The sequence below is a fragment of the Temnothorax longispinosus genome, chromosome 8, assembly GCF_030848805.1.
Source record: "Temnothorax longispinosus isolate EJ_2023e chromosome 8, Tlon_JGU_v1, whole genome shotgun sequence".
In the NCBI taxonomy this organism is placed as follows: Eukaryota; Metazoa; Arthropoda; class Insecta; order Hymenoptera; family Formicidae; genus Temnothorax; species Temnothorax longispinosus.
The window spans coordinates 15317382-15342344 of record NC_092365.1 but is presented as its reverse complement, the minus strand read 5'-3'; the positions used below and the strand labels follow the sequence as shown (position 1 = coordinate 15342344).

Sequence of the window (24963 nt, the reverse complement as noted above, 5' to 3'; positions counted from 1 at the left end):
CCCTTGAGAGTTGAGACACGCGGCTCAATTTTGCGGCTGCTCGTCTCACAATGAGAGAAAGGGACTTTTGTCGAAAATTAAGGGCTGCGACGAGCGGTTTACTCCGGCACTGTATCGGATCCCGCTCACTATCAGCCTCGTCTTGTCTGTCTTTTATTCCCTGGTGGGACATAATCTGTCAACTCTCTTTCTCCACTTGCATGATATGTATTAGGTATCCGTCGCGATGCCCTGCAGGAAAACGCGCTAGCTGCATGAGTTTGACACCGAGTAAAGTGCTCTTTTCTGTTTCTTTTGTGTGCTCTTTTAAAATCTAATTAGGAGATACAAGGTTAAGTCCTTGGCGTCTCGGATTTTTGTAAATGTAGAATTAGTTTTGTCTCTTAAATAATATTAAAATAATATTAAATGAATAATAACTATTTTTTTTGTCGATGTTAATTCATTTTTTAATAATATATCTTTTCCCTTACAATGTTTGCACGATTCATTGTATGACCAATGTGTTGAATGCTATTTACGAAGATTTATTTCATTTCGAGTTAAGACGTCTTTGTTCAATTGAAGATATCATAAACTAACGTGAAAAGGGAAGTAAAATTTTCAAGGGAGAAAGGAGAAAAAAGCATATTGTCTCAAGACGGACAAGTATCAACGAAGAAAGAAAAAGAACGGTAGCAAAATCGTGGTGTACTTAATACAAAACTTTTCGTATTCTAAATTAACGGGGAAAAAAATCGGACGAGCATTTCGTAGCGAAGACCGACGCGAGAGGACGAGGGAAATTTCCTAGCTCTAATTCGGTCCACGGTGAGCAAACCTCACCGCACTCCGAGTATCGCCCGTGATCCATAATGAACAGCGAACCGGAATGAACTGGTTTTTGTGTGCCAATGTATATGCATTTTTATGTATCAAAGTGTATGTGTGTGCATCACGGTCGATTGCTGCCCCAACGTGCGATTACCGCGAACCCGAACGAAGTTCGACGGAGAAACGCGAGAACTGTGTAGCACGTGCTCATTCACTTTGCGTCCGACGAGGAAATGTGCGGAGGGGGATTTTCAACCTTTGGCTATTTTCGCGTCTGATTCCTGATTCGGCATATCTGCGCATTGTTTACGCGTTAATTGTCTCCTATATCAGAAAAAAACATCGCGTGGATGGTCATATTAATAAGCCACTGTGGACGATCGCGTCGCGGTTCGAGTTACTATCGTCGATTTGCATTACGAACGAGCGGACATGCATATAGTAATAATTTAGTTGTAAATTAGCTTCGACATGTATGATGAAAACTGTCTTCGTACATGTCGTGCGGCTAACCGTAGAGATACGCTACGCGCTCTACTGCAATCATCGTTATAAATTTCAGATTCTAAATTTCAGATTCAAAAACCTTATTACAGTTATTAGAATAAATACAAATATAGTTATTAGAATAAATACAGTTATTAGAATAAATACATATAAATGGTATCTCATATTTTATTCTGCGATTATTTTAGTTTCTTTTTATGTAAGTTAGTGACTACATTTACACGGCGGCTTATAATCCAGTTTAATAACTCGGATCGTATATTATCCGATCCAAAATTTTTCTTCTTTTGATCATGATGATCAATAAGATATGAATCTTTTTTTATGCTTAAACTACATATTTTTTAGTAGATATATAAAATATCAAAGATTGATTCTCAAATGTTTGGAGTATCAAAATAGGTTTATATTTAAATGTTATAATCAAAAGAAGAAAAATTTTGGATCGGACAGTATACGGTAGTTATTAAACCGGATTATAAGCCGCCGTGTATAAACGTAGTCATTATTAGAGAAATGGAGTTTTATTTTCGTATTTTAATAAAATAATATTGGTTATTTTCTTACAATGTTCCATGCTTCTTACATTTATGGTTTAATGCGTAATTATTTTAAATCGATTGTATATTTTGAAGATACATCAATGAAAATTGTAATAATCCTCAACATGGATACATTTTCAAATACATTTTCGCTCGAGCGAGTCGACTAACAATGGAAGTGGCAGCTTTTGCGAATGACCCCATAAAAAAAGACTGCATTCCTGCAGCAAAGAGTATTTTAAAAATATCTCTCGTTATATATATAACAATGGCAACGGGATTGTACCTTAATGGACGGCAGATTTAGCTTTTACCCGATGGGATTTAAAGCGGTATAAGCGTGCTAATTATTAATTAGCAGCAAGAATTAAGAAGTGGAGGAAGAGTATTCGAGCAGCGGAAATGTACAGCGAGATAAGGACAACTAATATCGCCTAGGGACTTCCGACAGATAAATCGCTCGAGAAAACCTTGTACATACACTGTAAAAAAATTTTGTAAAATTACAACTATTATAGTAAGTAATTTTGAGACCCAGTTGTAATTATACAATAGTTGTAATTATACAATATAATGGTTGTAATTTTACAAAATTACAGTACGGAAGGAAAATGTAATTTTGTATTACAATTACACAAATTAAAAATGTGTGGAAATTTACACCTATTATAGTGGGTCTCAAAATTACCTGTAATTTTACAAAAATTTTTTACAGTGTACCGTAACCTTGGATTTCTTTCCGCTGCGCCCTCAACCTTGGCGCACGCACGCGAACAGGTAGAACGATGCGCAGCTGCAGCGGAAACGAAAGCCTTCCTCGCAGTACAGTTCGATTTGACTCGCTCTAAATGTCGTAGAATGTATAGAGTCCACGCACTCAACTTTCACCCAGGAGCACCCAGTCTTCGAAACTCCGACGCGCGGCCGGAAGAAACTCAAACGCGTTTTGTTCCCGCGGATAAAGTCTCGCGAATCGCCCAGGAGAAAGCGTGATTCTCCAAAAACTACTCTATTATCAATATAAAATATTTCACTCGTACCTTTGATTATTTTTCGTTTGATATTCCTTTCTTTGTCTCTGTCTCGAATGTGACAAGTGTCTCGGCTGCGGTTTTGAAAACTGACGTACGATAGCGGACGTGTCGGCGAGATCGTGAAAAAATGCGAGGAAACCCGTAGACGTGCGAAATTCAATTTGAAGATAGCGCACGATGCTGCGACAACGCGACACGCGCGAGTTGTAGAGAAAGATGTCGACGCGTCGACGTTCGACCGTGGACTAACTCATTGGGGACGTCAATCGCCTTATAAGTGCCTTATAATCATCGACGTACTCGTCGGCAATTATCACGTGACCGCAAATATTTCTCGCTTCTCGGCGATCAATCTTCGACGCAGATCCATTGTAAAACACGCGTCGTTGTGTCATGTACTTACACGCGTTAGCGAGTACCGCGATTCGCCTAATGAGAACAAGTAGATTAGCCGAGCTCGAGGTTTCATTGGCGATTTAACTACCGCAATTAACGCGTCGCGCCGTGTTTTACACGCGCCGGATGGGGAGGCGAGTCGGGGCGAGTGCACCGTCCGATTTTCGACCTTCGTATTTCGATCGAATTGCAATCAATCAAACGCGTCGTTATAACGCGAGGTAGCGGCTCTTTTGCATTGTAACGGGGATGATAAGTGAACGATGAAATGTGCAAGAGAGCGGCTATAAATACCGTATCCATTTCTATTCTTATTCAGTTCTCTCTCTCCTCTCACAGTTTTTTTTCTCTTTCGCTCGAAATATCAGTCACGAAACAATCACGGCGCCCGTCGAGTGAAATATTGCATAATTTACATTACGCAATAGTAAGCTAATAATGGAAGATCGTGACGCTCACGTATACGAGGCGCTACGTGCTTCGGACTATGGGAAGATCGAGCGGCCGAATCAGGTGTAAATTGTTACATAATTCGTTCACACGGTGTACGCGTGCGTTTTTTTAAGAAAATGCACGCAATCGAAGAGGAATCCGCTCGTATTGCACTTGTTACGCGACACGTGGCCGCGGCGTGAATGCCCCGCATACGCACGTGTCTGATATGTAGATATATTGTTCGAGGATTTATCGTAAGGCCGGTCTGTAAAAAGCACGTACCGATTGCGACACGCTTAAATCCGATCTGCGTTTCCTGACATTTTTTACGAGAAAGAAGAGAATGGCGTTTTATCTCAAGTCTGAACTGTACAGCTAGCGATTGAGTAAGTTTAAAAAAAAATTCTGAAGAGATAACAGCTATAATATTATTTTATAATAGCGAGGTCAGCTCTATTCCTAAACAAATCTATACTATGAAAATTTATTGCTCAACTATACAGCTAGCGATTGAGTAATTAAGTTTAAAAAAAAAAAAAAAAACTCTGAAGAGATAACAGCTATAACATTATTTTATAATAGCGAGGTCAGTTCTATTTCTAAAAAAAATCTATACTATGAAAATGTATTGACGACAGGGAATGAACAATGGATTTTTCGACGATTAACTTTCTTACGACCTCTGTTTTCCCAAGCGGATCTTAACGCGCTTTCAGCAGGTGCAACTTCTCTGATTATTCACTCGCAGGTATTCCTATTTTGACGCAGCTGACCGGTGACTCATGGAAGTATAACCGGCGGGATAGAACCTCGCGAGACGAGTTCCGAGAAACGCGCAAAATACGCCGTTGGGTGTGTTTCGGACTGGCCGCTCGGATCGCCATTGGAAAATTTTCCTCTCGCGCATAAACGTCCCGCGATTAAACGGTCGGGTCATCGGAGAATTACCTCGTCTTTCTCTCTCTCGTTCGAGTCTGTCGTCAAGGCGCTCCGCAGTTCGCACGCGCATGTTCGCGCATATATAAAACTCAACCGAGCATGATTAGCTCGATCAATTACGTGCTTCGATCGCAGACGGTAGGATAATGAACCTAACATCGGTCTCCCGACTCAATTGCGAATAATCTTTCGAGTGTTTGTATAAACGGACAATAATTATATCTGTACAATAAAATCTGTAGAAATAAAATCTTATATGTATTAAGAGTACAATTCGATTTTTCATTGTCCCACCCTAATTACATTTCGATAAAATATAGATAGCTTTGCATATATTGTTTCATGTATTAATTAATTTTTTATACGAACGAAAGTGCTTTTAGAATTTTAAACCGAAGCCAATATAAACTTACAATTTATATGCGGACGTACGTGCAATTTTATTGTTGATGTTTAAAAAGGTTCCTTTTATAATCGTTTATACATTATATAACAACGAAATGGAATTTGTTCATTTTTAGGCTACCGTGTATCTTGATCACGGTCTATACGTATAATATTGGAGCAGTCTGCGTAAAGTATTGTTTAGATCGCTCGAGGCTCTATTGCACAATTTTTGCTCATCGAGTGTTTGCGGAGAGAATAACAGATAACGCTGACTACGTAACGAAAAATAATGATCAAATGACAAACAGCGCTCGGTAATAACCGGATCATTTACCTGGATCTAACGAGATGGTACCGGTCGAGCTTCTCGCTGATCGGCTCGCGATGATGGTGCTTTTGGTGGAATTGATGGCCTTGATTAGTGCGCTGCCCGCTGCAACTCAGGCAACGGCGAGCTCCTTGCCAAACAACCAGCATCACTGCAAAAGATAATAATTAATAATTAATAAAATTAATAATAATAATTTATTGTACACATACACAATTAGCAATAACGAGATAATCGTATAATATGCACGAAAGATAAAGATATATTTATACGCAAAAAATAAGGAATTAGCAAGAATGCTGCTAATCCCCACTTGAAATTAAAAAAAATATGGCATGCATAAAATGAACAAAGATGGACGATCATCAGTGTGACATTTGTGAAGAGTTTTAATCTTCATATCGCAAATATACCGAGTCGCGTGTTTATCTAATCGATTCGGTTTACACCTTATCTGATCACGAGAGACATTTCGCTCGAAGGGACAAATGGATCGAAAATCAAATGAAGTGAAACGAGAGTGTTCCGTGTCAATTTTCAACGTGCTCGCGTAAAAATAAATTCGTGCCGACGACATCTCTTTTTCTCTTTGATTCGAACGCCGATCGAATGCGTCGCGCGATAATTTGTATGTATGCATCTATCCCGACGCGTGATAAGTCGGAACTGCGACACGCACACATACTCTTGATACGCTCCCGACCTTCGGCCCAACTTTTACGCCACGCATGTGATTTGCAAATTCATTCGACCGGGAAGAGCAATCCGCGTTGTCAGTGATTCGCGTGACTCATTTACCAGGGTCTCGCCGCGAGACTCATCTTATCATTCAAGTCGGGAGCAACGGTCTTTATCGGTCGGATTAACAAGCGCGATGTGAAAATTTCGCCAACGATCTACGATGCGCGAGGAAATCTAAAAGACGGGAAAAACGAGGGAGAAACGCAAAAAGTTCGCAAGGAAATGTAACTCTCCTGGCACAGATTTTTGCGCAATTAGATTTCAGGCGACAGAACGGGATTGAGAAGTCGTTTAATCTTGAGATATTGCTATTCGTGGAACTTGTCGATCCCGTTGCAAGGCTCAGTTACAATGAGCTTATTAGAAAGCTTAATGATCCTCGGCTTCTGTCGTGAAGATCATTAGGCTTTACTCAACTTCAAGATTGATGCTGTTGTCATTTTCAGACTTGCGCGAGAAAAAAAAGAATTAATAAATGCAATCCTCAATATTTCCTCGACCTGTTCTTCTTTTCATTTCCAACCCGTTGTGCCCTTCGTTGACATGAATTTTCTTTCGAACTTTAAGATGAAGTAAAATCTATATACATATACTCCTTCCTACTCCTTTCAAATTATTTATAAAGGTACTATATTCCACACAGAAAGAATGAGGAAAGAGGAGGAAAGGGAAGAAGAAAACAAAGTTTACGAAGAAATGAGGATAAGGACTGAATAGCAGGAAGAGAATACACATATCAGATATGTATAGGACAATCGGGAGAAGCTAGGAAATCATCAAGATAAGAGTTAAGTAAAAAATTTTGGGAACTTGAAATTTGATAAGTTCGATAAGTTTATACAAATAAATATAGGATAAACAGTAAAATACTCAAAAAGATAGGATATAATATTAAAGTAAAAAAATGTGTGTAATTATTAACGTAAAAGTAAACACAAATGTAAAATAAGTTGCAGTTGGGTAAAATGCAAAAAAGGACAATATATAAAACATTTGTATTGCAACTATTGCAGTCCATCCAGAGCCGCGAGGCAAGAATCAAATAAATATTACATATATCTATATTTCATTCGTTGCCAGAAATTTTCTACACAGAGAAAAAGAATATTCTTGATTTGAAAATAAATCTTTAATTTAAACGTGGAAATCTTGAAACGAGATTATATTGCGTTGAACGAAGAAAACTTGGCCGAATGAAATCATTATATTATATAGTTCAACCAAGAAAAAAATGTTGAAATAAAAAGTTTTCTTCAAGCAAGTTTAACGCAATATAATCTCGTTTCAAAATTTCCACGTTGAAACTAAAGATATTTTCAAATTAAGAATATTTTTTCCTCCGTGTGTCCTGCTGATCCTGCGGTCAATGGACGCGTTTGAAAAATTTGTCACGAGCAACACCCTGGCTGGAATTCATCGCGCGTTCGCGTTCTCGCTTGTCGGATTAAAACGAACGCCGCGTATTTCCGTGATCGGCTATTGTTATACTCCGGCATTCAATGACGCCGCGTCGTCGAGCTGGAGACGCGCGCGGACGCGGGGAGCTCTCGCTTTTCCGGCCAACTTGGACTCCCTCGCGGCGACAATTATACCGTTATACGGACACGTGAAAATATATATCGTAATGCGGCAGAAAGTGCGGCCACGACCGTCGCGTGCTCTATCGATTGGGCGGAGATTGGCCGGTGCGAGCCTAGATATTTGCGGACGTTTCGCATTACCCCGAAAAACGCAAGGTTTCCATTCAACCTTTCTTCTTTCCTTCCCCCTCCCCATCGCCGCACGACCTCTCCAGACGTGCTTCCTTTTGTCTCGAATGCGAAACGTGTGAAAGGAGCGGGAGGAAGCGCGGCGCGGCGCTCTAGAAACTCCAAGGCGAGAGACGCCATTGACGACCTCGACTAACCTAATCGGCGGTTAATTCAACCGCGGAGTTGCTCGAAACGGAGATTTCATTGCGCGTTGCCAACGAAAACGTAACTCGTCGGCTGCGATTTAACCTTTCCCTCTGCGTGTTAAACCACGGCGAAAGTCAATCGTGTTAATCGTATAAAATGGCGATAAAATGGTACAACAGGTGCCGCTTAATTAATTAAGTTAACACCATCGATCAATCGGGGTTCGCTCGAGGCCTATATCTTGATTCGAAAATCTCGTAACCGCGTATCGATTCCTCGCGCCGCACCGTGAGAAAGCTATACGCGAGCTGAGGAAAAAGAGAAAACACGTGTCAATCGCGACGGAGGGGCGAGCGCCGTCGCGTATCGGAATTGAATCCGTCTTCGTCCGCGCGATTCGCGACCACGTTCGTCTCACTCGCACCTCCCGCTTCGCGGGACGGCGCGGGCGATCCGCTCCAACTTCAGACTGACACACTCGCGAACGTTACGCGGAATTTGAACTCGCGCGCGTGCTCGCGCCGATCATGTCCGCTCTCCCTCCCTTTCTCTCCTCACTCTCTCGCTCTCATTTCCTCCGTGCGAAATTGCAGCTCGTTCAACAAGCGCGCAAATGTTACATACACGAACATATATATACGTACCTCGAAAACGTCAAGCTCACGCTATGGCGTCCACGAATGCGTGCCACGTCCACGTTGCCGAAAAAAGGGCCGCGACCGGGGGAGTCGGGAAACACTTGCGTTACGCACGTCGTACGGGCCGGAGACACGGAGAGAGACACTCCACCACGCCAGACGGATCGCGTTTCGCGCTATCGATTCGCCCGCGATTCGTTCGCGACGGTACGAAGACGGAGCGTGCGCGCGCGGGTCCGCTCGACGACGAAGAACCGTCCGCGAGAAGAGCGACGGCAAACCGGAGCCGGAGTCAGCCAGCCAGCGGCAACGAGCGCGAGGGGCGAGATTGTCGGTCGAACGACACGAGCACCACGTCGGCGTGGATCCGTGGATGGATGGGTGGACGGACGGACTGACGCACACGCACGGCGGCGGCGGGGTGCCACGCACTCGTTGCACGCTCGGAGCGCGACGGGACGATCTATACCGCGCGGCGGACGGCTGCAGACTGAACTGAGCGCGCCTTAACGCGCCGTTGCGCTCCGATTGCCGCGCAAATACGAAGACGCGCCGCGCCGCGCCGCGAGGCCGGGCGCGGAAGCGCGGCGCGCCTCAAGGGATGTCCTATAGGCGTCTTATAGCCGTATTCATAGTCCTTCCTTGAGGAATAAGGATTCCTTGTTCCTTATTATTCTACATTTCATTAACCTTCCTTGATCGATCAAGAAACCTTAAAATTTATGAAGCGTAGAATGAGGAACAAGGAATCCTTACTTCAACGAAGGACTATGAATACGGCTATTAGCCCTTGCTTGTTTACGGCGCGCAATCTCTTTTCTGTACCTTCTCGTGAGACCATCGTTTCCGCGAAGACGAAACGTCGGATGTCGGGAGAGATATTCCGGGGTGAAAAACACGCTGGAGATTGACTTGAAATTTTTCTACTTTTTTGAATAGATCGAATTAATGGGCGCGTTCAGCAGACCAAGCCGCTCAGTAGCAGTCGAACGTGCGTGGCTCTTTCTTTTAGAACCAACCACGCAACGCAGAGTGTTGATAAGACGAACTCAACAGTTGTGTCTGCTGAACGCGGCCAATGAACGGAAGAATGATATGAATTATATATGAGCATTAATATTTTGTTCGATACATCGAACGATTGCTTTTTTGTTTCGAAAAAGCCTACTGAAATTTTATGTCGAGTGATAGGGCCGGTATCACAGTCTCCGATTAACGTGTGATCCTCCGATTAAACTCACTCTTCGTCTCTTTCTAGGGGGACAGTTAGAAAGAGATGCAGAGTGAGTTTAATCGGAGATTGTGATACCGGCCCTTAGAAAGTTAATTAGACGCGATACAAATTTGAAAACGCATCTCTACGGAATATCATTGACCGATTCGGAAACATGTTCCATTGTGTTCCAATTTGTGCGATTGGCTAATGACGGATTCGAACTTCGCTCGGAATATGAATAATAATATCATTTTGAACAAAATGTTGGAATGCAATAATAAAAAAATAAATATATAGTAGAGAAATAAACATGGAATGATTAGATCATTGTCCATACTATAATTACGTGTATACCTAAGGGGAATACGTTTTTATACATTGTGCAAAAAGAAAGAGGCTGAGAGGTACAAGGAATCGCAATCAATGAATCCAACATTTTATTCAGCAATAATTACGAACACGATGAAAAATCGTTCGGCTATACTTCGTACGACGTAATATTTGTATGTAATCCGCTTATAATACATCTCGTATCTTTACAAGTCTTATCTCTTTCAAACAAACGCGAATTGTCGAAGATTCGATCAATTTCAAAGAGTCGTGAAAAGTTGTGAGGACGAAATTTCAAGTATTGCCGTATTGGTAAGGTGAAGGGACGCTGCGCTTCGATTAGACGATTAATTCGCACCCTAGCCGGCAAGATCTTCTAAAATATATGTACATTTACTTTTCACGGACAATAAATGCATCATGCTCGTAGGAGCACCGACGCGTTCTTATCAACGAGAGAACGAATTTTTATTCGAATTAGAAAAAGCATTTAAAAATCTTCTTTAGAGAACGGCTAACGTCCATTTCTGGCGCGGGTTAACTTTAATCTCGGTTAACCTTATTTTTTTTATCTTTCTCTAGTTCTAAGAATTGGAAACAGATAAAAAGTGAGTTAAACCGAGATTAAAGTTGATCCGCATTGACAGTAATGAACATAAATCGCGTTAAATTGTGCAAAATCTTAGAATACTTATATCTCGAATATATTATTGTTACAATAATATTATATGCGAGAGTGTTGCGCTTTTACAAGCGACGTGATAAAAGAGAGCTCGTATTCTGAAAATAAATATTGCTTCCCTGATATTTAACGTTTTAATTTCGTAATAATGCGTATTCTCTCTCGTCAAACACCGAAAGTTTGCACGTTATCGTCTATAATTTAATGAACACATTTGAAATATGCCGATACCTCGTCGAAAATCTGCAAATCCATCTTGCAAATGACGTTATTTTCGTCACGAGATTTCTACCGCGCGCGTTTAACGATACGCGATAGAAATTTAAGTATTGTAGAAACATACGGCGCTATATCGCCGGCACGTCGTTAAATTTAATAAAGACGAGCAGAGATATTAAATAAATACACGACTCGCAAAATTCAAGATTAACACTTCATAAAAAAATATATGTATATATGTGTGTCTATGCACGTACATCTATATCATTTTGTATAATTCTGCAAGATTCGTGTGCACACGGTGCGTACACAGATGCTTACGAACAAATGCGCTAAATTATAAAAGCGATCGTGTAGCTTGAATTTGTTACGCGGGACGAAGCAACGTTACTTTTAACACAATTTTTAAGCGAATATCGCTAAACTTCTCAAAACGTGTAGTTTTAAGAAGACATACGAATGTCTTTTTATTCTTGTAAGCCTATCCGAGCAAAGTATTCGCCTTCACCTTTCCTGTAATAATTTTATACAAAGAAGCCACGTTTTTTAGTATAAAATGATTCGTTTAGTACCTTACTATACAATGCATTTCCTTAGTTTTCCTTTAATATACACTGTCGATATAGTAAGTGCTAAAAAAAATAATTTATACTAACAGACACGTCACTTCTTTGTACAAAGTTATTAGTTATTACAAAGAAATGAGCGTGAAAACGGCCACTATTTTGCTCTCTTATTTCTTCTCTTATGTTATCCATGCGTATTCGATGTGCAGGAGTCGTGTGAAAATTTAACTGATGCACCAGCGTTAAGAATTTGATACACGTCAAACGTTACAGGTCTCAAGTAATTTGCTTGCCACACGTTTAAGCAACTTATAAATTGCGCAGTGCTAATAACAATGAGATAAATATAAATTGTAATACTTATCACAATTTGTTAGTAGAAATTAAATCGTAAGTAAAAATTCTAATCATTAACGTTACTTAATGTTATAATTAATGATTAACATTACTCGAGCCTAAAGTAAATCTCTCTACCTTCGGATATTAAAAGCTCGTAAACGATCTTCTAATTTCGGGGTTAATTTTAATGTACACGCGTAAGTTATTAAGTAGAAAACACCTTTTCTCGAGACTTCCTTCAAACGAAGTTATCAGTATTCCCGAACGCTATCAAACAATTCTGAGAGTCTAACTTATTAAGTAGAAGCAATCCACGATTACAAACAATTCTCTTTTAGGGGACTATAGCTCTTCCAGTATTTTACGCTTTTACGTGTATCTCACATTTTGTATCATAGGAAACAGGTACAACATGTGTATTAGGTAACTCAATTTCCTGTGCGATACAACAATCGATAATATCCCTTACGCTACTTTACTTAGTGTACTCCATAACGATCAAAATACATTTTACCGCATTACCTGTAAGTTACATATAAAATGTCGCTGGCAGATACCTTATTCTTTTTTTTTTTAATTTTTATAACAAGTATGTAAAAAATTAAATCAATATTCTACAGCCTCTCTCTGTGATGTATGTACAAACTAGATGGCAAATTGCTAACTGAACTGCTACATGTGACATCAAACAAATTAGTAAATTAGCGTAAAAAATTATACTGTAAATGTTACAAATATATTTCTGTGATAACAATGAATGAATTTTTTTTACATGTTTTCACGAAAGCAAAGAAAAACTTTCAATTGATACCTGATTTATATACCATTTAAAAAGAAGCATGTGACAATTGTCATTTTAAATACGGAGATAGTTTTCAGTTAATATTTTGGGAATTAATTGAACTACCACTGCATTTATCGCATGCAAGAAAAATACCATAGTTATATCAAAATGAAGAACTATATTACAATTGGGATTAGAAAAAATGCAGCAGAGAACTGTGCCATGCTAATTGTGCATTCTAAAAAATGCAAAAATATGTAACACATAGAAAAATTCTCTAAGTTCTTGATAATGGACGGTGAAGTATTTACTTGCTACTCACTAAAAAAACATCTATTACCTTAAAACTAAACCATCATTAAATTGGTTGATCTACTGTTAGTAACAAATTAAATCGCATTATTAAAATTTTCATTACTAAAATAATGAAAAAAACCCTATAAGTTGAGACATATTTTCTTTTCAGATCGTTGTCAACTGAATTACCAGAATTACTACACGAGGTCATCACATAAAGGATTAGCAATCTACCGTTTCAATACAAATATCGTCTTACTGAAATATCGAGATATCAAAAGTCATATATATATATATTCGCCTAAAATTAAACACGATGTAGTAATAAATATAAGTATCTCTTAGAAAATGACGCTGATTTACAACTAATTCACTTTCTTAAGGTGTGTATCACCTTGATGGAAAATTTCTTATATTTACATAGTAATGTACAACTATATGATTTTATACACAAGTGAAGAATGACGTGATGTTTTTTTCTCCTTTCATGGTATTAATTTTATCTAGTGCATCATTTTATGCAGTTTCAGAATCTTCCCCAAACGCTGCTTCGCCGTTTTCATTCCCTTCTTCGGTTTTCGTTCTGAAAATTTATGAATATTCAATTTTCTTCACGATTATTCATCGACTATAAGTTGTAACGCATAACGCAAATCTTTAAGTAAAAAACGGAAATAGGTAATAAAAATTGATACTTTACCAACTGGAACGGGTGCTGCAAGTTTGGCTTTAACATCTTTAAGTCTGTTGGGGCTTGTCAGTATTGATCCGAATCCGGAGGGCGATTTTATAACATTTTCAGAAGCTGCGGCAGACGATGTGGTTCCTACCGCGGGGACCACAGGGACCACAGAGACCACAGGATCCTTTTGCTTCTTTTTATATGTCCGTTTGTTGGTACCCTATTACGCGCACAAAATATAAATTTCCATCGTTGTTAGCTTTTTTCGTAACAAAAATAAAAAAATTATGAATACAGGAAAAAATACAAAGTGCATCACCAGAACAGAGATATTTAAATATTATATTTCTGATGATCCAATCCATAGATTAATGGTGACAAATTATAGCTAGCGATCACTACAGATGTGCACTAAAAAGAAAATGGAGGCTAATATTAAAAAATCAGACAACTAAAATTAAAAAGGACATAGATTGCAAAATCAAGGACTGTAATTAAGAGCAGAATTGCAATTATAATATATGTACAATTGGAAAGCTATAGAAAAGTATAGCACTACAGAATTTTATATGAAAGTGCCGAGATCGAAATATGCCTACCAATTTCTTCTTGGTAACCTTGTCCATGTCGTTATCCAGGTATTCATCCTATGTGAAATGTATATGCAAGAAACACGGAATTATATGGTATTTAAAAAAAGTTGTGACTGATATAATGTTCATTAAATGACAAATAATGATATGAAAATATATTACACCTCAGATTATTTCGTATAAACACTGGATACGCATTTAACTATATACTAGATTAGTATCAGGATAATTAATAATTAGGAAGCTTTGATACGTTATTTATTTGCATTTTGTGAAATATATGATTATATGCAAAATAAAGTAAAATACTATTAAACGATATAATTTTCTTACCGATTGTTTCGCTCGCTTCGCCGCGGCCGCTTCAAGACCCTTTTCCACAGACGTTTTCTTCACGCCTTCCCGTGCCGGTCGATTGGTCTTTGGTAAAAGAGGGCCCACTCTAGCTTTTGGATTCCATGCTTCATCGATTTGACTCTTTGCCTTAGGTTTAAAGATATAATCTTCGTCGTCAGAAGCGTCTAAAGCTGGATAAACTGTGAATAATATAAATTTAATAATGGTATCGCAAAAAAATATTGATATAAGATACTTTTTTATCATATACGTACTAAAATCATCGTCTTGGTGGACCTTGTCGATATTTTCTATCAACTGATCATCGTCTTCGTCAACATTTTGTTGGCTCTTAGTAGGTTTCTTTGACGATTTCGTAGAACCACTCGTTGTAGAGTAACTCTGCTGACTGAACGACAACATCCCGGCGATCGCCTCCCGTGTGGATGGTGACGCCCTGTCAGAACTGACCGTTTTCAATTTATAAATACTAAGACACCAAAAAATTAAATTCATTCCTCTGTACTGCTTAAAACTACAAAACTCTTTTAATAAGCGTTTAAAAAAATAATTAAAGACCTTTCACATGCTCGAGGAAGAACCATATACCTGCATTCACTCTATATTAATTCTATCCCATCCAAATTCTATTCTATCCAAATAAAAATAAATTTAGAGAAGTTTGTAAAGTACAATAGGTAAGTTATAGCAATTAGCTAGTTAAAAGTTCATAGAAATGTTTATTAACCACTACAGCCTCAGAGTGAGATTAATTAGGAAAGTTTCGAGATGCGTGACATTTACGAGATCTAAAACACGAAGATCGGAGAGTTCCATGGCAAATTAACTTACCCAGTAGGCGGCGGCATGGGATGACTGTACTGTAGAATCGTAGTCGATGGCCTGAAATTATTTTTCGTTACAATCATAATCGTAATTTGATATTGATGATAAGCATCTGAATTTATACGTACGTCACATCGACTCTTGGAGCACCATTCCCAAGAGTGTATGCCGATGCTTTCAACAATTCCTCAATACCGTTTTTCGGCGCGTTATTCAGTACGTCGACATCACCGTCGTAATCGCGCTTGGGTCGTTTCGGTCTCGGTGCCCGTTTCCGCTTCTGCGATTCGTCTATTACGAGACCGTAGTCACTCTCGTTGCTACCGTCGTGAAAATCGTACACGGACGACGTCTGATTCCACGACAACGGCTCCTTCGTTGTCTCGAAGGAATGACCGGTCACAATATTACTACCATAAACATTTATATTGTCATTTGTACTTCTGACAACCTCGTTGTTGCCAAGTTTAATTCTAATCACGGTATGGCTCTGTTTTCCCGGCTTCGATAATTGTCGCTTATTACTGTTGGCGGGTTTCGCTGCCGCGGGCGTTTTAACTACGGGACACATGATCGGTTTCGGCAACGTGAGCTTTAAAGGCGGTCTCGCTAATGACTGTTCTATCAAAGCGGGTTCCATTTTATTCGCTTTCTTTAATGTCACTCTATTCGTCTCCTTCAACGTCGATTTATTCGTTTCCTTTAACGTCGCTTTATTCGTCTCCTTTAACGTCGCTTTATTCGTCTCCTTTAATGTCGCTTTATTCGCTTTAAATGCGTTATCGACCAGCCTATCAGCGTAATCAAAGTCGACGAAATCCTTGTTCAACGGCTTTCTTTTCTTTCGTTTACTCTCGCGTTCCGGTTTCGGCGGATTCAGAGATATTAAGTACCGTTCCGCATGCCGTATCTCTTTGCTAAGATCCTTCAATAATTTCTGGCTATTTATCGTGTCCGGTATCTGACCACGACTGATCATGTTATACTGAAATTATACGCATTGGTTTTTATTCCACGAATTTTCATGTTTTCATATTTGTTAATTGGATATAAATATTAACAATTTTAACTTACATCTTTATCTGTGTTCCATTGTTTGAGAATCCCAAGCAATGCCTTCACGCCCTGTAAAAAATATGGCGGACATTTCTTTCCCTCGTTATTCAATTCTTTCAATTCCTTTAACAACTTTTTCGCAGCAAACCAATTAATTGTCTCGAATCCAGGATATTGAAACTTCGCTGGAGTCTTCATCTTTCTTTCCAACTCATATATTCTATGTAATAAAGTAATATTACAAAACGTATAACGACTTCTTTAATGTATTGATGCACGACAAAATTTTCTCTACTCACTGTATTTGCATTTGAATGTTGAGACTGTGTACGAAATTTCCACCAAAAACCAAGGAATCCACCGGTGTGAGCACCGCGTGTATCCAGCCCGTGGGGATCATCATCGTCTGGCCCTGCTTAATCACGCACTTGTAACACGCATCGGCCTGATCCCCAAAGAAAGTTTCGCTCTGCGTCGAACTACACATCCAATGCTGGTACAGCTGCAAGTTCGCTGGCGTCGGCTTGACAAGATAGAACACTTTTTCGCCGCGCAACACGTGGTACCACACGGACGTTCCTCCAAAATCGATGTGAAAATCTGTGAAACTGTCTTTGACCCCCATTAGGCAATACTTTTGTACTTCCGGTCGCTTTATATCACTGTCCTCGGGCCAATCGCGTGGCCACACCGAATTAACCCAGTCGAGTTTGCGCGCAATGTATGGCGCTTCAACCATTGGCGAGAGACTGCAATTGTTTTATTTATCAAATTACACATCCTACAAAAACAACTTGACAAAGCCGTGTACGGCAAGGCAATGAATATTTGATATACCCAGTGTTAGTAAATTCGAGACTTATGACATTAAATACTCTTGTTCGGGAAGGAGAGTTGTAATACTCTACAAAGTCTCTTAATTTCATACGTATGTTACTTTGTCTAGTAACATCAATTACATCCATGTCTCGATCACCGCCTAAGAATAATGTAAGAAAATTGTATAAGATTACACGGCGAAAAGATTATGTAAAATAAAGTATTGATTATTCCAAGATACTTTTACGCCAACCATCTTACCTATGTAGGTCTCGACATCGCGGATGCTGAAGTTCGGAGGTGGTACAGTCATATCAAGTCCATCTTTCCCATCGATAATAATGGGAGTTTCAAAGCCGTTAATTTGTAAATACTGAAAAGTCAATTGGTGTCCCTTCACATGCTTCACAACCTCGTCGGCCTTGGGAAAGTGTCTAGACTTCAGTTCTCGTATAAATACCGAGGTTCCGGTCTGAATCGGCTTTGTGTCCGCGTCGAGCTCCGTATAATCATGTCTATGCAAGTTTGTCCTAACTTTCACTGCAAAACAAAGTAGATATCAATAACAACGAATCTCACAAATCCATATATATGCATAAAACGTTCAATAAGTTGGCTGACTTACTGAGCGAAGGGCCACACGTGGTTTCGCATCGCGGACAGTGGTACTTGTCAAGATCTATAGTCACGTATTCCTTCAAATTCACGCACCTGGAACAAAACAATAACATAACCATTACACAAGTGTCGATTGCAACGCGCTACGTCAAAAATCTAAAAATCGCACACACGTGAGCGCTTTAATCGAGCGACGGGCCCCGTCGGTGCTCCGACCGCGTCGCGCGTGCCAATAAAACGTTGACAAACGCGACGGCGACGGGGCGACGCGCGGTGCAGGTTATGTTACCGTCAACAAAACAATCGTTCGTGGCGCGATATCGACGAGGCAGCGTCGCGTCCGCGGTCGCGCACGGACGCTCGCGGTCCACGCGAGCGATTCCCCGCGGGAGTTCCATCCGGCGATCCCCGGGAAATCGCGGAATAGTCGACGTCGCGTCGCGAGCGCGCGCTTCGACGCGTAATCCCGGACGTGCACGCTTACCCGCCGTGGTACCACTCCTTGCACACGTCGCACTGTATCATGAACTGCTGGGGATCGTACGAACGGCCGCAGAAGCAGTACGTCGCTGACGGCTCCATTTCCTCGGCGGTCACCCGTATCGGACGCAGCTCCCGTGGCACGGTTCCGTCGACAACGGAGGCGGCGGAGGCGGAGGTGGTGGCATGGTGCGGGCGAAGCGTCGGGGCGTCGCGTCGCGCAAAAAGAAATGGCCGCCCGCTGGGGAATCGGGCGAATCAGCGCGCGCCCCGCCGGACGTAGGCGCGAAGTTGAAACGCTGACAGAGATATAAAATATAAATAGTTAGTTTTTTATAATATATAAAAAGTTAATTAATAACATCCTAAGTTTCTTCTTTGTAGCTGAATTCTTTGTATCTTTTTTGTTTCTCCTTCCCATTTTTAATTAATGCGCAATTTGAGGAATTTTTACTGTTTCGTAAATATTCTAGTTGTTTCTGTTGCCCCAAAATTATGTAATTAATACTCCAGGCGATAAAGGCAAAAATAAAAAACTTTGGTATATCTTTATTTTTTGTTTAAAAGTTTGTAATTTTGAAAAATTAATATTATGTTTTATCGGCAGTGTCGGAAAATGAACGTGGCTACGTAGTACCAATTTCGAAACTGGATGTACTGGCGGTAGTGTACAGGGGTTTCGAAATCGAGATTCGAGTTTCGACCGAATACATCGATACGCAATACATGTGCGTAGCGTAATGTGTGAGCGTGAGCGTTTTACGGATATGAGGTTGGAATGTAAAAATCTGTAATCACAACATTAGACATATATATATTTTTTATATCCCGATATATTTTCTTATACCAATGAAGACAAACGTTCGCACAAAGGGAAAGACGGCTGAATCGAAAGTGCGAAAGATTAAAACGTGAGCGAAATAATTTCAGATCGAATAAGGATATTCACCGATCACATGGCTTTTGGATTTCGTCGAAACTCCGATTAACTTAATTCTCGTTTATCTAATTGAATTATTTAAGCAGTTATTAACAATTAAGAATTATTTAATCTAATCTTTTCTCTCCCGTATGCAGAAATGAATATTTCTATTCATAAACAAAACACAGGTGTTACTTAGCAAGTGTTAATTGCTGATTAAGTTAATTGGAGTTTGGTTGAAGTCACAATAATAACTATTTGTGATATCGCATGAAATATCGCTGTTGGATATTGCTTCATTAATTTTTTGTTACGTTTTTGATTCTAGAAAACTAAAAGCGCGGAAAGCTCGTGAGAAGAAAATGCGTGCCGCTTGTAAGAACACATTTGCTAGCAAAGATACCGCTGTCAATTTGGTAGATGATGACATCTGTGCCAATGATGTGCAGAATATTCCTTTGCCAGGCGAGCCAGCCTGTTCTTTTAGAGAGAGACCAGCCAAACAGGCCAGTTTTAAACGCAAAAAGGAACACTCCGACAATAAAAAAACTGTTGACGAAACTTCTGATATTCAATGTAAGAAACGTAGGGTTTACTCTTTTTCCATTTACATTATACCATCACTAGTTCATTTTTATGTACATACACCCCAGGTAATTAGGATATCTTTCGTTAATACCTTTAAGTTTGCAATCAGGATTGCAGTTATTTGAATTTCAGATTTTACAAATGATTCCATAGAATCGAACGATCTCGAGCAGCAGGCGAATGGAGAAATAGATGACAATTGGAAGTTGGATAATTCTGAGGATAAGGCGCAAGGGGATACGGATGACGATTGTACCCGGATTGCTTCCAAAGAGAAAAGAATTTTAGGTTCACCCCTTGTGATCGACATGCTCTCGGACAGTGTCACCTCGATAAATTTGCCACAGATATTTGAACAGGAACAAAGGACAAGATTAGGGGAAACGATTTGTAATGAAGCCTTCGAGTTAAATGCGTTGTTCAATAAGGATGCGCGCATGACAGTTGCCGATCCCATAAATTCTAAGTACGACACCCATATGCGAATTAAACATCTAAAACAGGCGTCATCTGTGTCATCGAGTACAGCTAAAAATGATGGAAGCAAAGAGGCTAGTGATAACAGATTAGAAGACATCAATGTTAATAATAATATAAGCAGTCCTATGCGCAGAGAACTCGTCAAAGACGGAAGTTCTACATCAGATCGTAGTAGTGATATAGAAGCACGTGGCAGTCCTAACTATAAAGTCAACTCGCGTCGACGTAGGGGTAATCGAAAGGCACCGAAGGTTTACTGCATAAGAAACATAGTCATCGTTATAATGGAAAGTGGGAATAGACTCTGCTTCACCGGCAAGCTGTTAGTAAAAGTATTGTACGGCGCGGTGAAAATTTACGGTTCCATACTAAACAGTTTGACCGGTCCCACAGAAGTGTACTCTCCGCGTGGATACAGTAATATCGCCATAGAGACCAGCGAGGAATTCCCGGAAGGTAGTGTCGACGAGGTGTGGACGACGCTCGCTGCGGAGGGCATCACTCGAGATTTGGAGAGCGAGCTGCAGATCAACGTCGATAATGTCCGACCGGGAATGGCCGTCCTCGTGCTGCAGAATTTCGAGAATAATCTGACGCTCTTCCTGAAAACCCACTTCCCGTACTTCAGATTGTTCCCGAACGTAAAAAATCCTCATTATTTTTCGTGGACAGATCCCAAGCGAGCCGAGATAATACTGCAGTCGAATCTGCGTCTCGAGCAAAATGACGATTTTAACTATAGACGATTGATCACCGATCCCTGTATCACCACGGACGTTGCGGAGAAGATGCTGAGTCGCTGGCGCGCGAACGAATGGTCTTGCACGCTGATCGCCGGCGGTAAAAATGTTGGCAAGTCCACCAGCGTTCGATGTCTGATCAACAGCCTGTTGCGCACGTCGGAGAAGGTGGTTTTGGTGGACGTAGATCCCGGACAGGCGGAGTGTACGCCGTCCGGCTGCATCTCGTACAGCTTGATCGAAGAGCCGTTGATGGGGCCGAATTTCACGCATCTGAAGGCGCCGGTTTACCAGCTGTTCATCGACGACATAAGCGTCAGCCGATGCGTCACGCGCTACTTGGAGGGCATCAAGATGTTGATCGAGAGATTGAAGGAGTCCCCCGTCCTGTCTCGTTTACCTATCGTGGTGAACACGATGGGTTTCACGCAAAGTCTCGGCTGGGACATCGCGATCTTCACGATAAAACTGATCAGGCCGTCCATCATCCTGCAGATTATGTCGTCAAAAAAGAAGAATAATTACAACGACGTTCTTAGTGCGGAAGTTGTAAATAAACAGGTAACACGCGACTTCTTCGATAATAAATACATTTATTGTTGAACCATCAAATCCTGGAGAAGGAACGTTTAACAGGAATGCACATGGACATTCTGCGACGAGAGATTCATCAATTGGAACAGGCCGTGCGAGCACGATTTATGCATAATCTACTCCCAGGCGGAGACCGTCGCAGCGCGGACGAACGAATGGAACATGCAGCCGTATCAAAAACGCGAGCTTGTGATGATGTCTTACCTCAGCGGTATCGTGCGTGATGAAAACGATTCCCTGTAAGTTTAGTATTGTAGCCTAGTATCTTACATTGTTTCACGAGCTTTATATAATCCTCGTAATTTTAATTTCCCCACTTATTATTTCAGCCAATACAACACAGGACCATCACTCAGTATTAATGAAGCAGTGCCATATACGTTAGTATCTTGTATCTTATTGACATGCGAATGTAAGTAACGATAGACACATGAATATCTTGTGTATTTACAGGGCGCCCTTTTCTTCCTTACGCATTATACCACAACGATTATTCGGGGTACCTGCGTCACGTGCTTTAAGTGTCATAAATGGTAATATTGTAGCGCTATGCGGTATCGATTTAACGGAGGAATCTGCGCAAGAGTCCGAAGGCATTTCCAGTCTTCGAGTACTGACCCAAAGATCTCCTTTATGTACATGCTACGGGTTCGGTAAGTACTTTTGCGTGAACTTCTTTTCTAACAGATACTTCAGGAAATTTTTTAAATAAATATATAGAGAGAATATACAATAGAGTCTTCTTTAAAGGAATATTATGAACCCATGTATTGCGTAGGAATAATTCGAGGTGTCGATATGGAACGACAGGAAGTATTCATAAACACTCCATTGCCGCTATCGATGATGCAGCACGTTAACTGCTTGGCGGGCTGTATTCCAGTTCCTCCGGCATTGTTGCAATTGCATCAGGGCGCTCCTTATGTTGGTGGAAACGCAGCGTTACCGACGAGTCGCGAACCTCGCAGAGGATACTTCCGAATGAGATATCAAAATAAACCGAGTAAATCACAATAAGTCATGTGAATGTACATAAATAACACAGATCTTGAGATAATTTACAAATGCTTGTCAATTTCCTGTTAAATGGAACAAGAGCTTTTCACAAATGTATTATACTTACAGACATAATATTTTGTTACATGAATAATTATATTATTTTGTTTCAAATCAAGTTTGAAGGAAAGCAACTATATATATATATACTATATGTACATAATATTCATGTGAATTTATCTTTTCAAGATTGTTAGATAACTATCTTAGAGAGAGAGAGATAAATTCATATTTTAGACGCAGATTTTTCAAAACGCATTTCGAAATGAAATAATGTAATACATAAATACAGAATGATTATTAAACTGATTACTGTATGCCCATATCTCAGGCGAAGTGAATATAGCGCTCAAAAGAAGAAAAGATGTCATAATTAATAAAGATCTATATTCCCTTCTGATACCATTTTTTTCTTATTTTGAACACTAGAATATTGATATAATTAAGAATGACAATATTAATAAATATATAATTAATTGACATGTAATTACAAATTATGCTGTATATATTTTTTGACAACTTATAACACAAAAAAATTAATGTTGGACGATGTACAATTTTAATTCAATTGTATGTATAAAGAGATGATTATGATATAAAACTCATCATATTGACAAGGAACATCTCGTACAATATGTATATACATTTAACGAGATTGTTACATGTAATATACAGATGTACATGTAACATCTCGTACAATGTCTAGAAATACAAATTTTAGATATATATATAAAATTGCGATCATACAAACGAGATCCAAAAATAGTACAAGATAAAAAAAACGTTCACATTACTGTAGTTAATTATTCCATTGGGATCAAAATTTCGTTAAAAATATTTATCGCGATAGCGAGATAGAGATATCTTCTTAAGAAACAGACTTCTTGCTCGTTTCATTTTCATTGCACTTAAAATATAAGCATAAGGGTCGCAATATGGCAGTAAGTGTTTGTACGCTCCAAGATTTGCCGAGCAATTTCTGTCGATTTGTGGCTGATAAATTCTTCACGTCCGTATAATGTCGTGGAAAGCCAAAGATTTCCTCGAGTTCAGTGATCCATATCGTGTCAGATCTGCCTCTCATTATAATTGGTTTCAATTCCGCTTTTCCTAGAATAGAAACAAGAGTTGAGTACAAATCGCCTTCGAAAAACATTTGTAGGACGTAAAGACGTAAAGATACCTTGCAGTAGGGAACCCGTTCGGCCCGTAACTGTATGAAGTTTCTTGCAAAGAGCCTTCCGATTCAAGTTTGGCGTAAGCTTGTCTTGAACATCCTGACTGTTTTCAAACAGCGGCAAATATGGATTAAAGGGAAGATTATGCCAATAAAGTCTCAGTCTGTGCTGAGGCGAAAAATCCGCTGAATCTATAACGTCAGGTTCCCGTCCCAGATATCTGCAATTAACACAAGTTAATTTCGTGATTGTAATATTACCCTTTGCCATTGGATTAAAGTTAAAAAACATTTCAATTTACTTGTTAATTTCTAATCTGTACTCGGTTGGCATGGATGCGACATTTTCGAACAACCAAAACATGTGTCGACCTTTGTTGGCTTTTTCCATCAGTTTTTTTACTCGGATGTACTCGAAAAAGAGAATGCCTGTCCCCTTCGGATCTACGATCACAAGGTAGATAAACATCATTATTGCTCACAAAAAAAAATTTTTGAGAGATACATATTGATTGTCGATAAGTACCGTGGAGACCTAATCGCGCCGGATTGACCAGACTTAAGTCATTGCATGGCGACCCACCGATTAGCAAGTCAATCGGTGCGATTTCTTGAATTTTTTCCTTCGTTATGCCTCTTACATCTCCTAGATAAGTAATACGGTCGCCGAAGTGTGCGGAGCTAATCGTTAATGCATTTACATCAATTTCACTAGCGTAATAAACGTCCACAACGAGCCCCAATTTTTGAAGCACCAAAAAACCTATGTGTTTAATATAAAAAATAACATTTAAAACTATCTTTTGAATATAAAAATATAAAAATATGAATAAAATATAAAAGTACCATTAAAAAAAAATTGAATACAAAAAATAATATTTAAAT

General features: G+C 39.7%; 4 protein-coding genes across 12 annotated transcripts in view; 1 reads left to right on the top strand and 3 right to left on the bottom strand.

The window, feature by feature from the left end:
- Positions 1-9157, bottom strand: part of LOC139818473 (trehalase) — a 46413-nt gene extending 37256 nt beyond the window's left edge. For 2 of the 4 annotated variants that reach the window (XM_071787225.1, XM_071787234.1), the window contains exons 1-2: positions 8665-9156; positions 5388-5532 (exon numbers count right to left, since the gene is read on the bottom strand). In XM_071787225.1, coding sequence (XP_071643326.1) covers positions 5388-5530 — 143 coding nt within the window. In that variant the 5' untranslated portion in view covers positions 5531-5532; positions 8665-9156. Of the gene's footprint in view, positions 1-5387; positions 5533-8664 lie in introns of those variants that run through there. The other 2 variants (XM_071787232.1, XM_071787228.1) reach the window with 2 other exon arrangements.
- Positions 9158-10711: 1554 nt separating this feature from the next.
- On the bottom strand, positions 10712-18747 carry LOC139818470 (histone lysine demethylase PHF8). 4 transcript variants are annotated; one of them, XM_071787216.1, is made up of 13 exons: positions 18526-18741; positions 18049-18134; positions 17685-17963; positions 17442-17583; positions 16904-17353; positions 16623-16824; positions 15677-16533; positions 15555-15605; positions 14978-15168; positions 14700-14902; positions 14373-14420; positions 13792-13993; positions 10712-13674 (listed from the first exon to the last, which is right to left on the bottom strand). In XM_071787216.1, exons 1-13 carry the CDS (start codon positions 18621-18623, stop codon positions 13595-13597), a joined length of 2889 nt encoding a protein of 962 aa, XP_071643317.1. In that variant the 5' UTR covers positions 18624-18741; the 3' UTR covers positions 10712-13594. The 4 variants fall into 4 exon arrangements, with proteins under 4 accessions (XP_071643317.1, XP_071643318.1, XP_071643319.1 ...); XM_071787217.1 differs by having other exon boundaries at positions 14978-15159; positions 18526-18739; XM_071787218.1 differs by lacking the exon at positions 14373-14420 and having other exon boundaries at positions 18526-18740.
- Positions 18748-19239: 492 nt separating this feature from the next.
- Positions 19240-23301, top strand: LOC139818472 (polynucleotide 5'-hydroxyl-kinase NOL9). Its single transcript, XM_071787224.1, has 7 exons — positions 19240-19432; positions 19772-20019; positions 20164-21812; positions 21888-22084; positions 22175-22225; positions 22299-22498; positions 22624-23301. Exons 1-7 carry the CDS (start codon positions 19371-19373, stop codon positions 22860-22862), a joined length of 2646 nt encoding a protein of 881 aa, XP_071643325.1. The 5' UTR covers positions 19240-19370; the 3' UTR covers positions 22863-23301.
- Dnmt3 (DNA methyltransferase 3) overlaps positions 23290-24963 on the bottom strand; it is a 120538-nt gene continuing 118864 nt past the window's right edge. For all 3 annotated transcript variants that reach the window (XM_071787211.1, XM_071787213.1, XM_071787214.1), the window contains 4 exons: positions 24605-24841; positions 24381-24522; positions 24085-24299; positions 23290-24011 (listed from right to left, as the gene is read on the bottom strand). In XM_071787211.1, the coding sequence (XP_071643312.1) occupies positions 23770-24011; positions 24085-24299; positions 24381-24522; positions 24605-24841 (836 nt within the window). In that variant the 3' untranslated portion in view covers positions 23290-23769. The remainder of the gene's footprint in view (positions 24012-24084; positions 24300-24380; positions 24523-24604; positions 24842-24963) is intronic.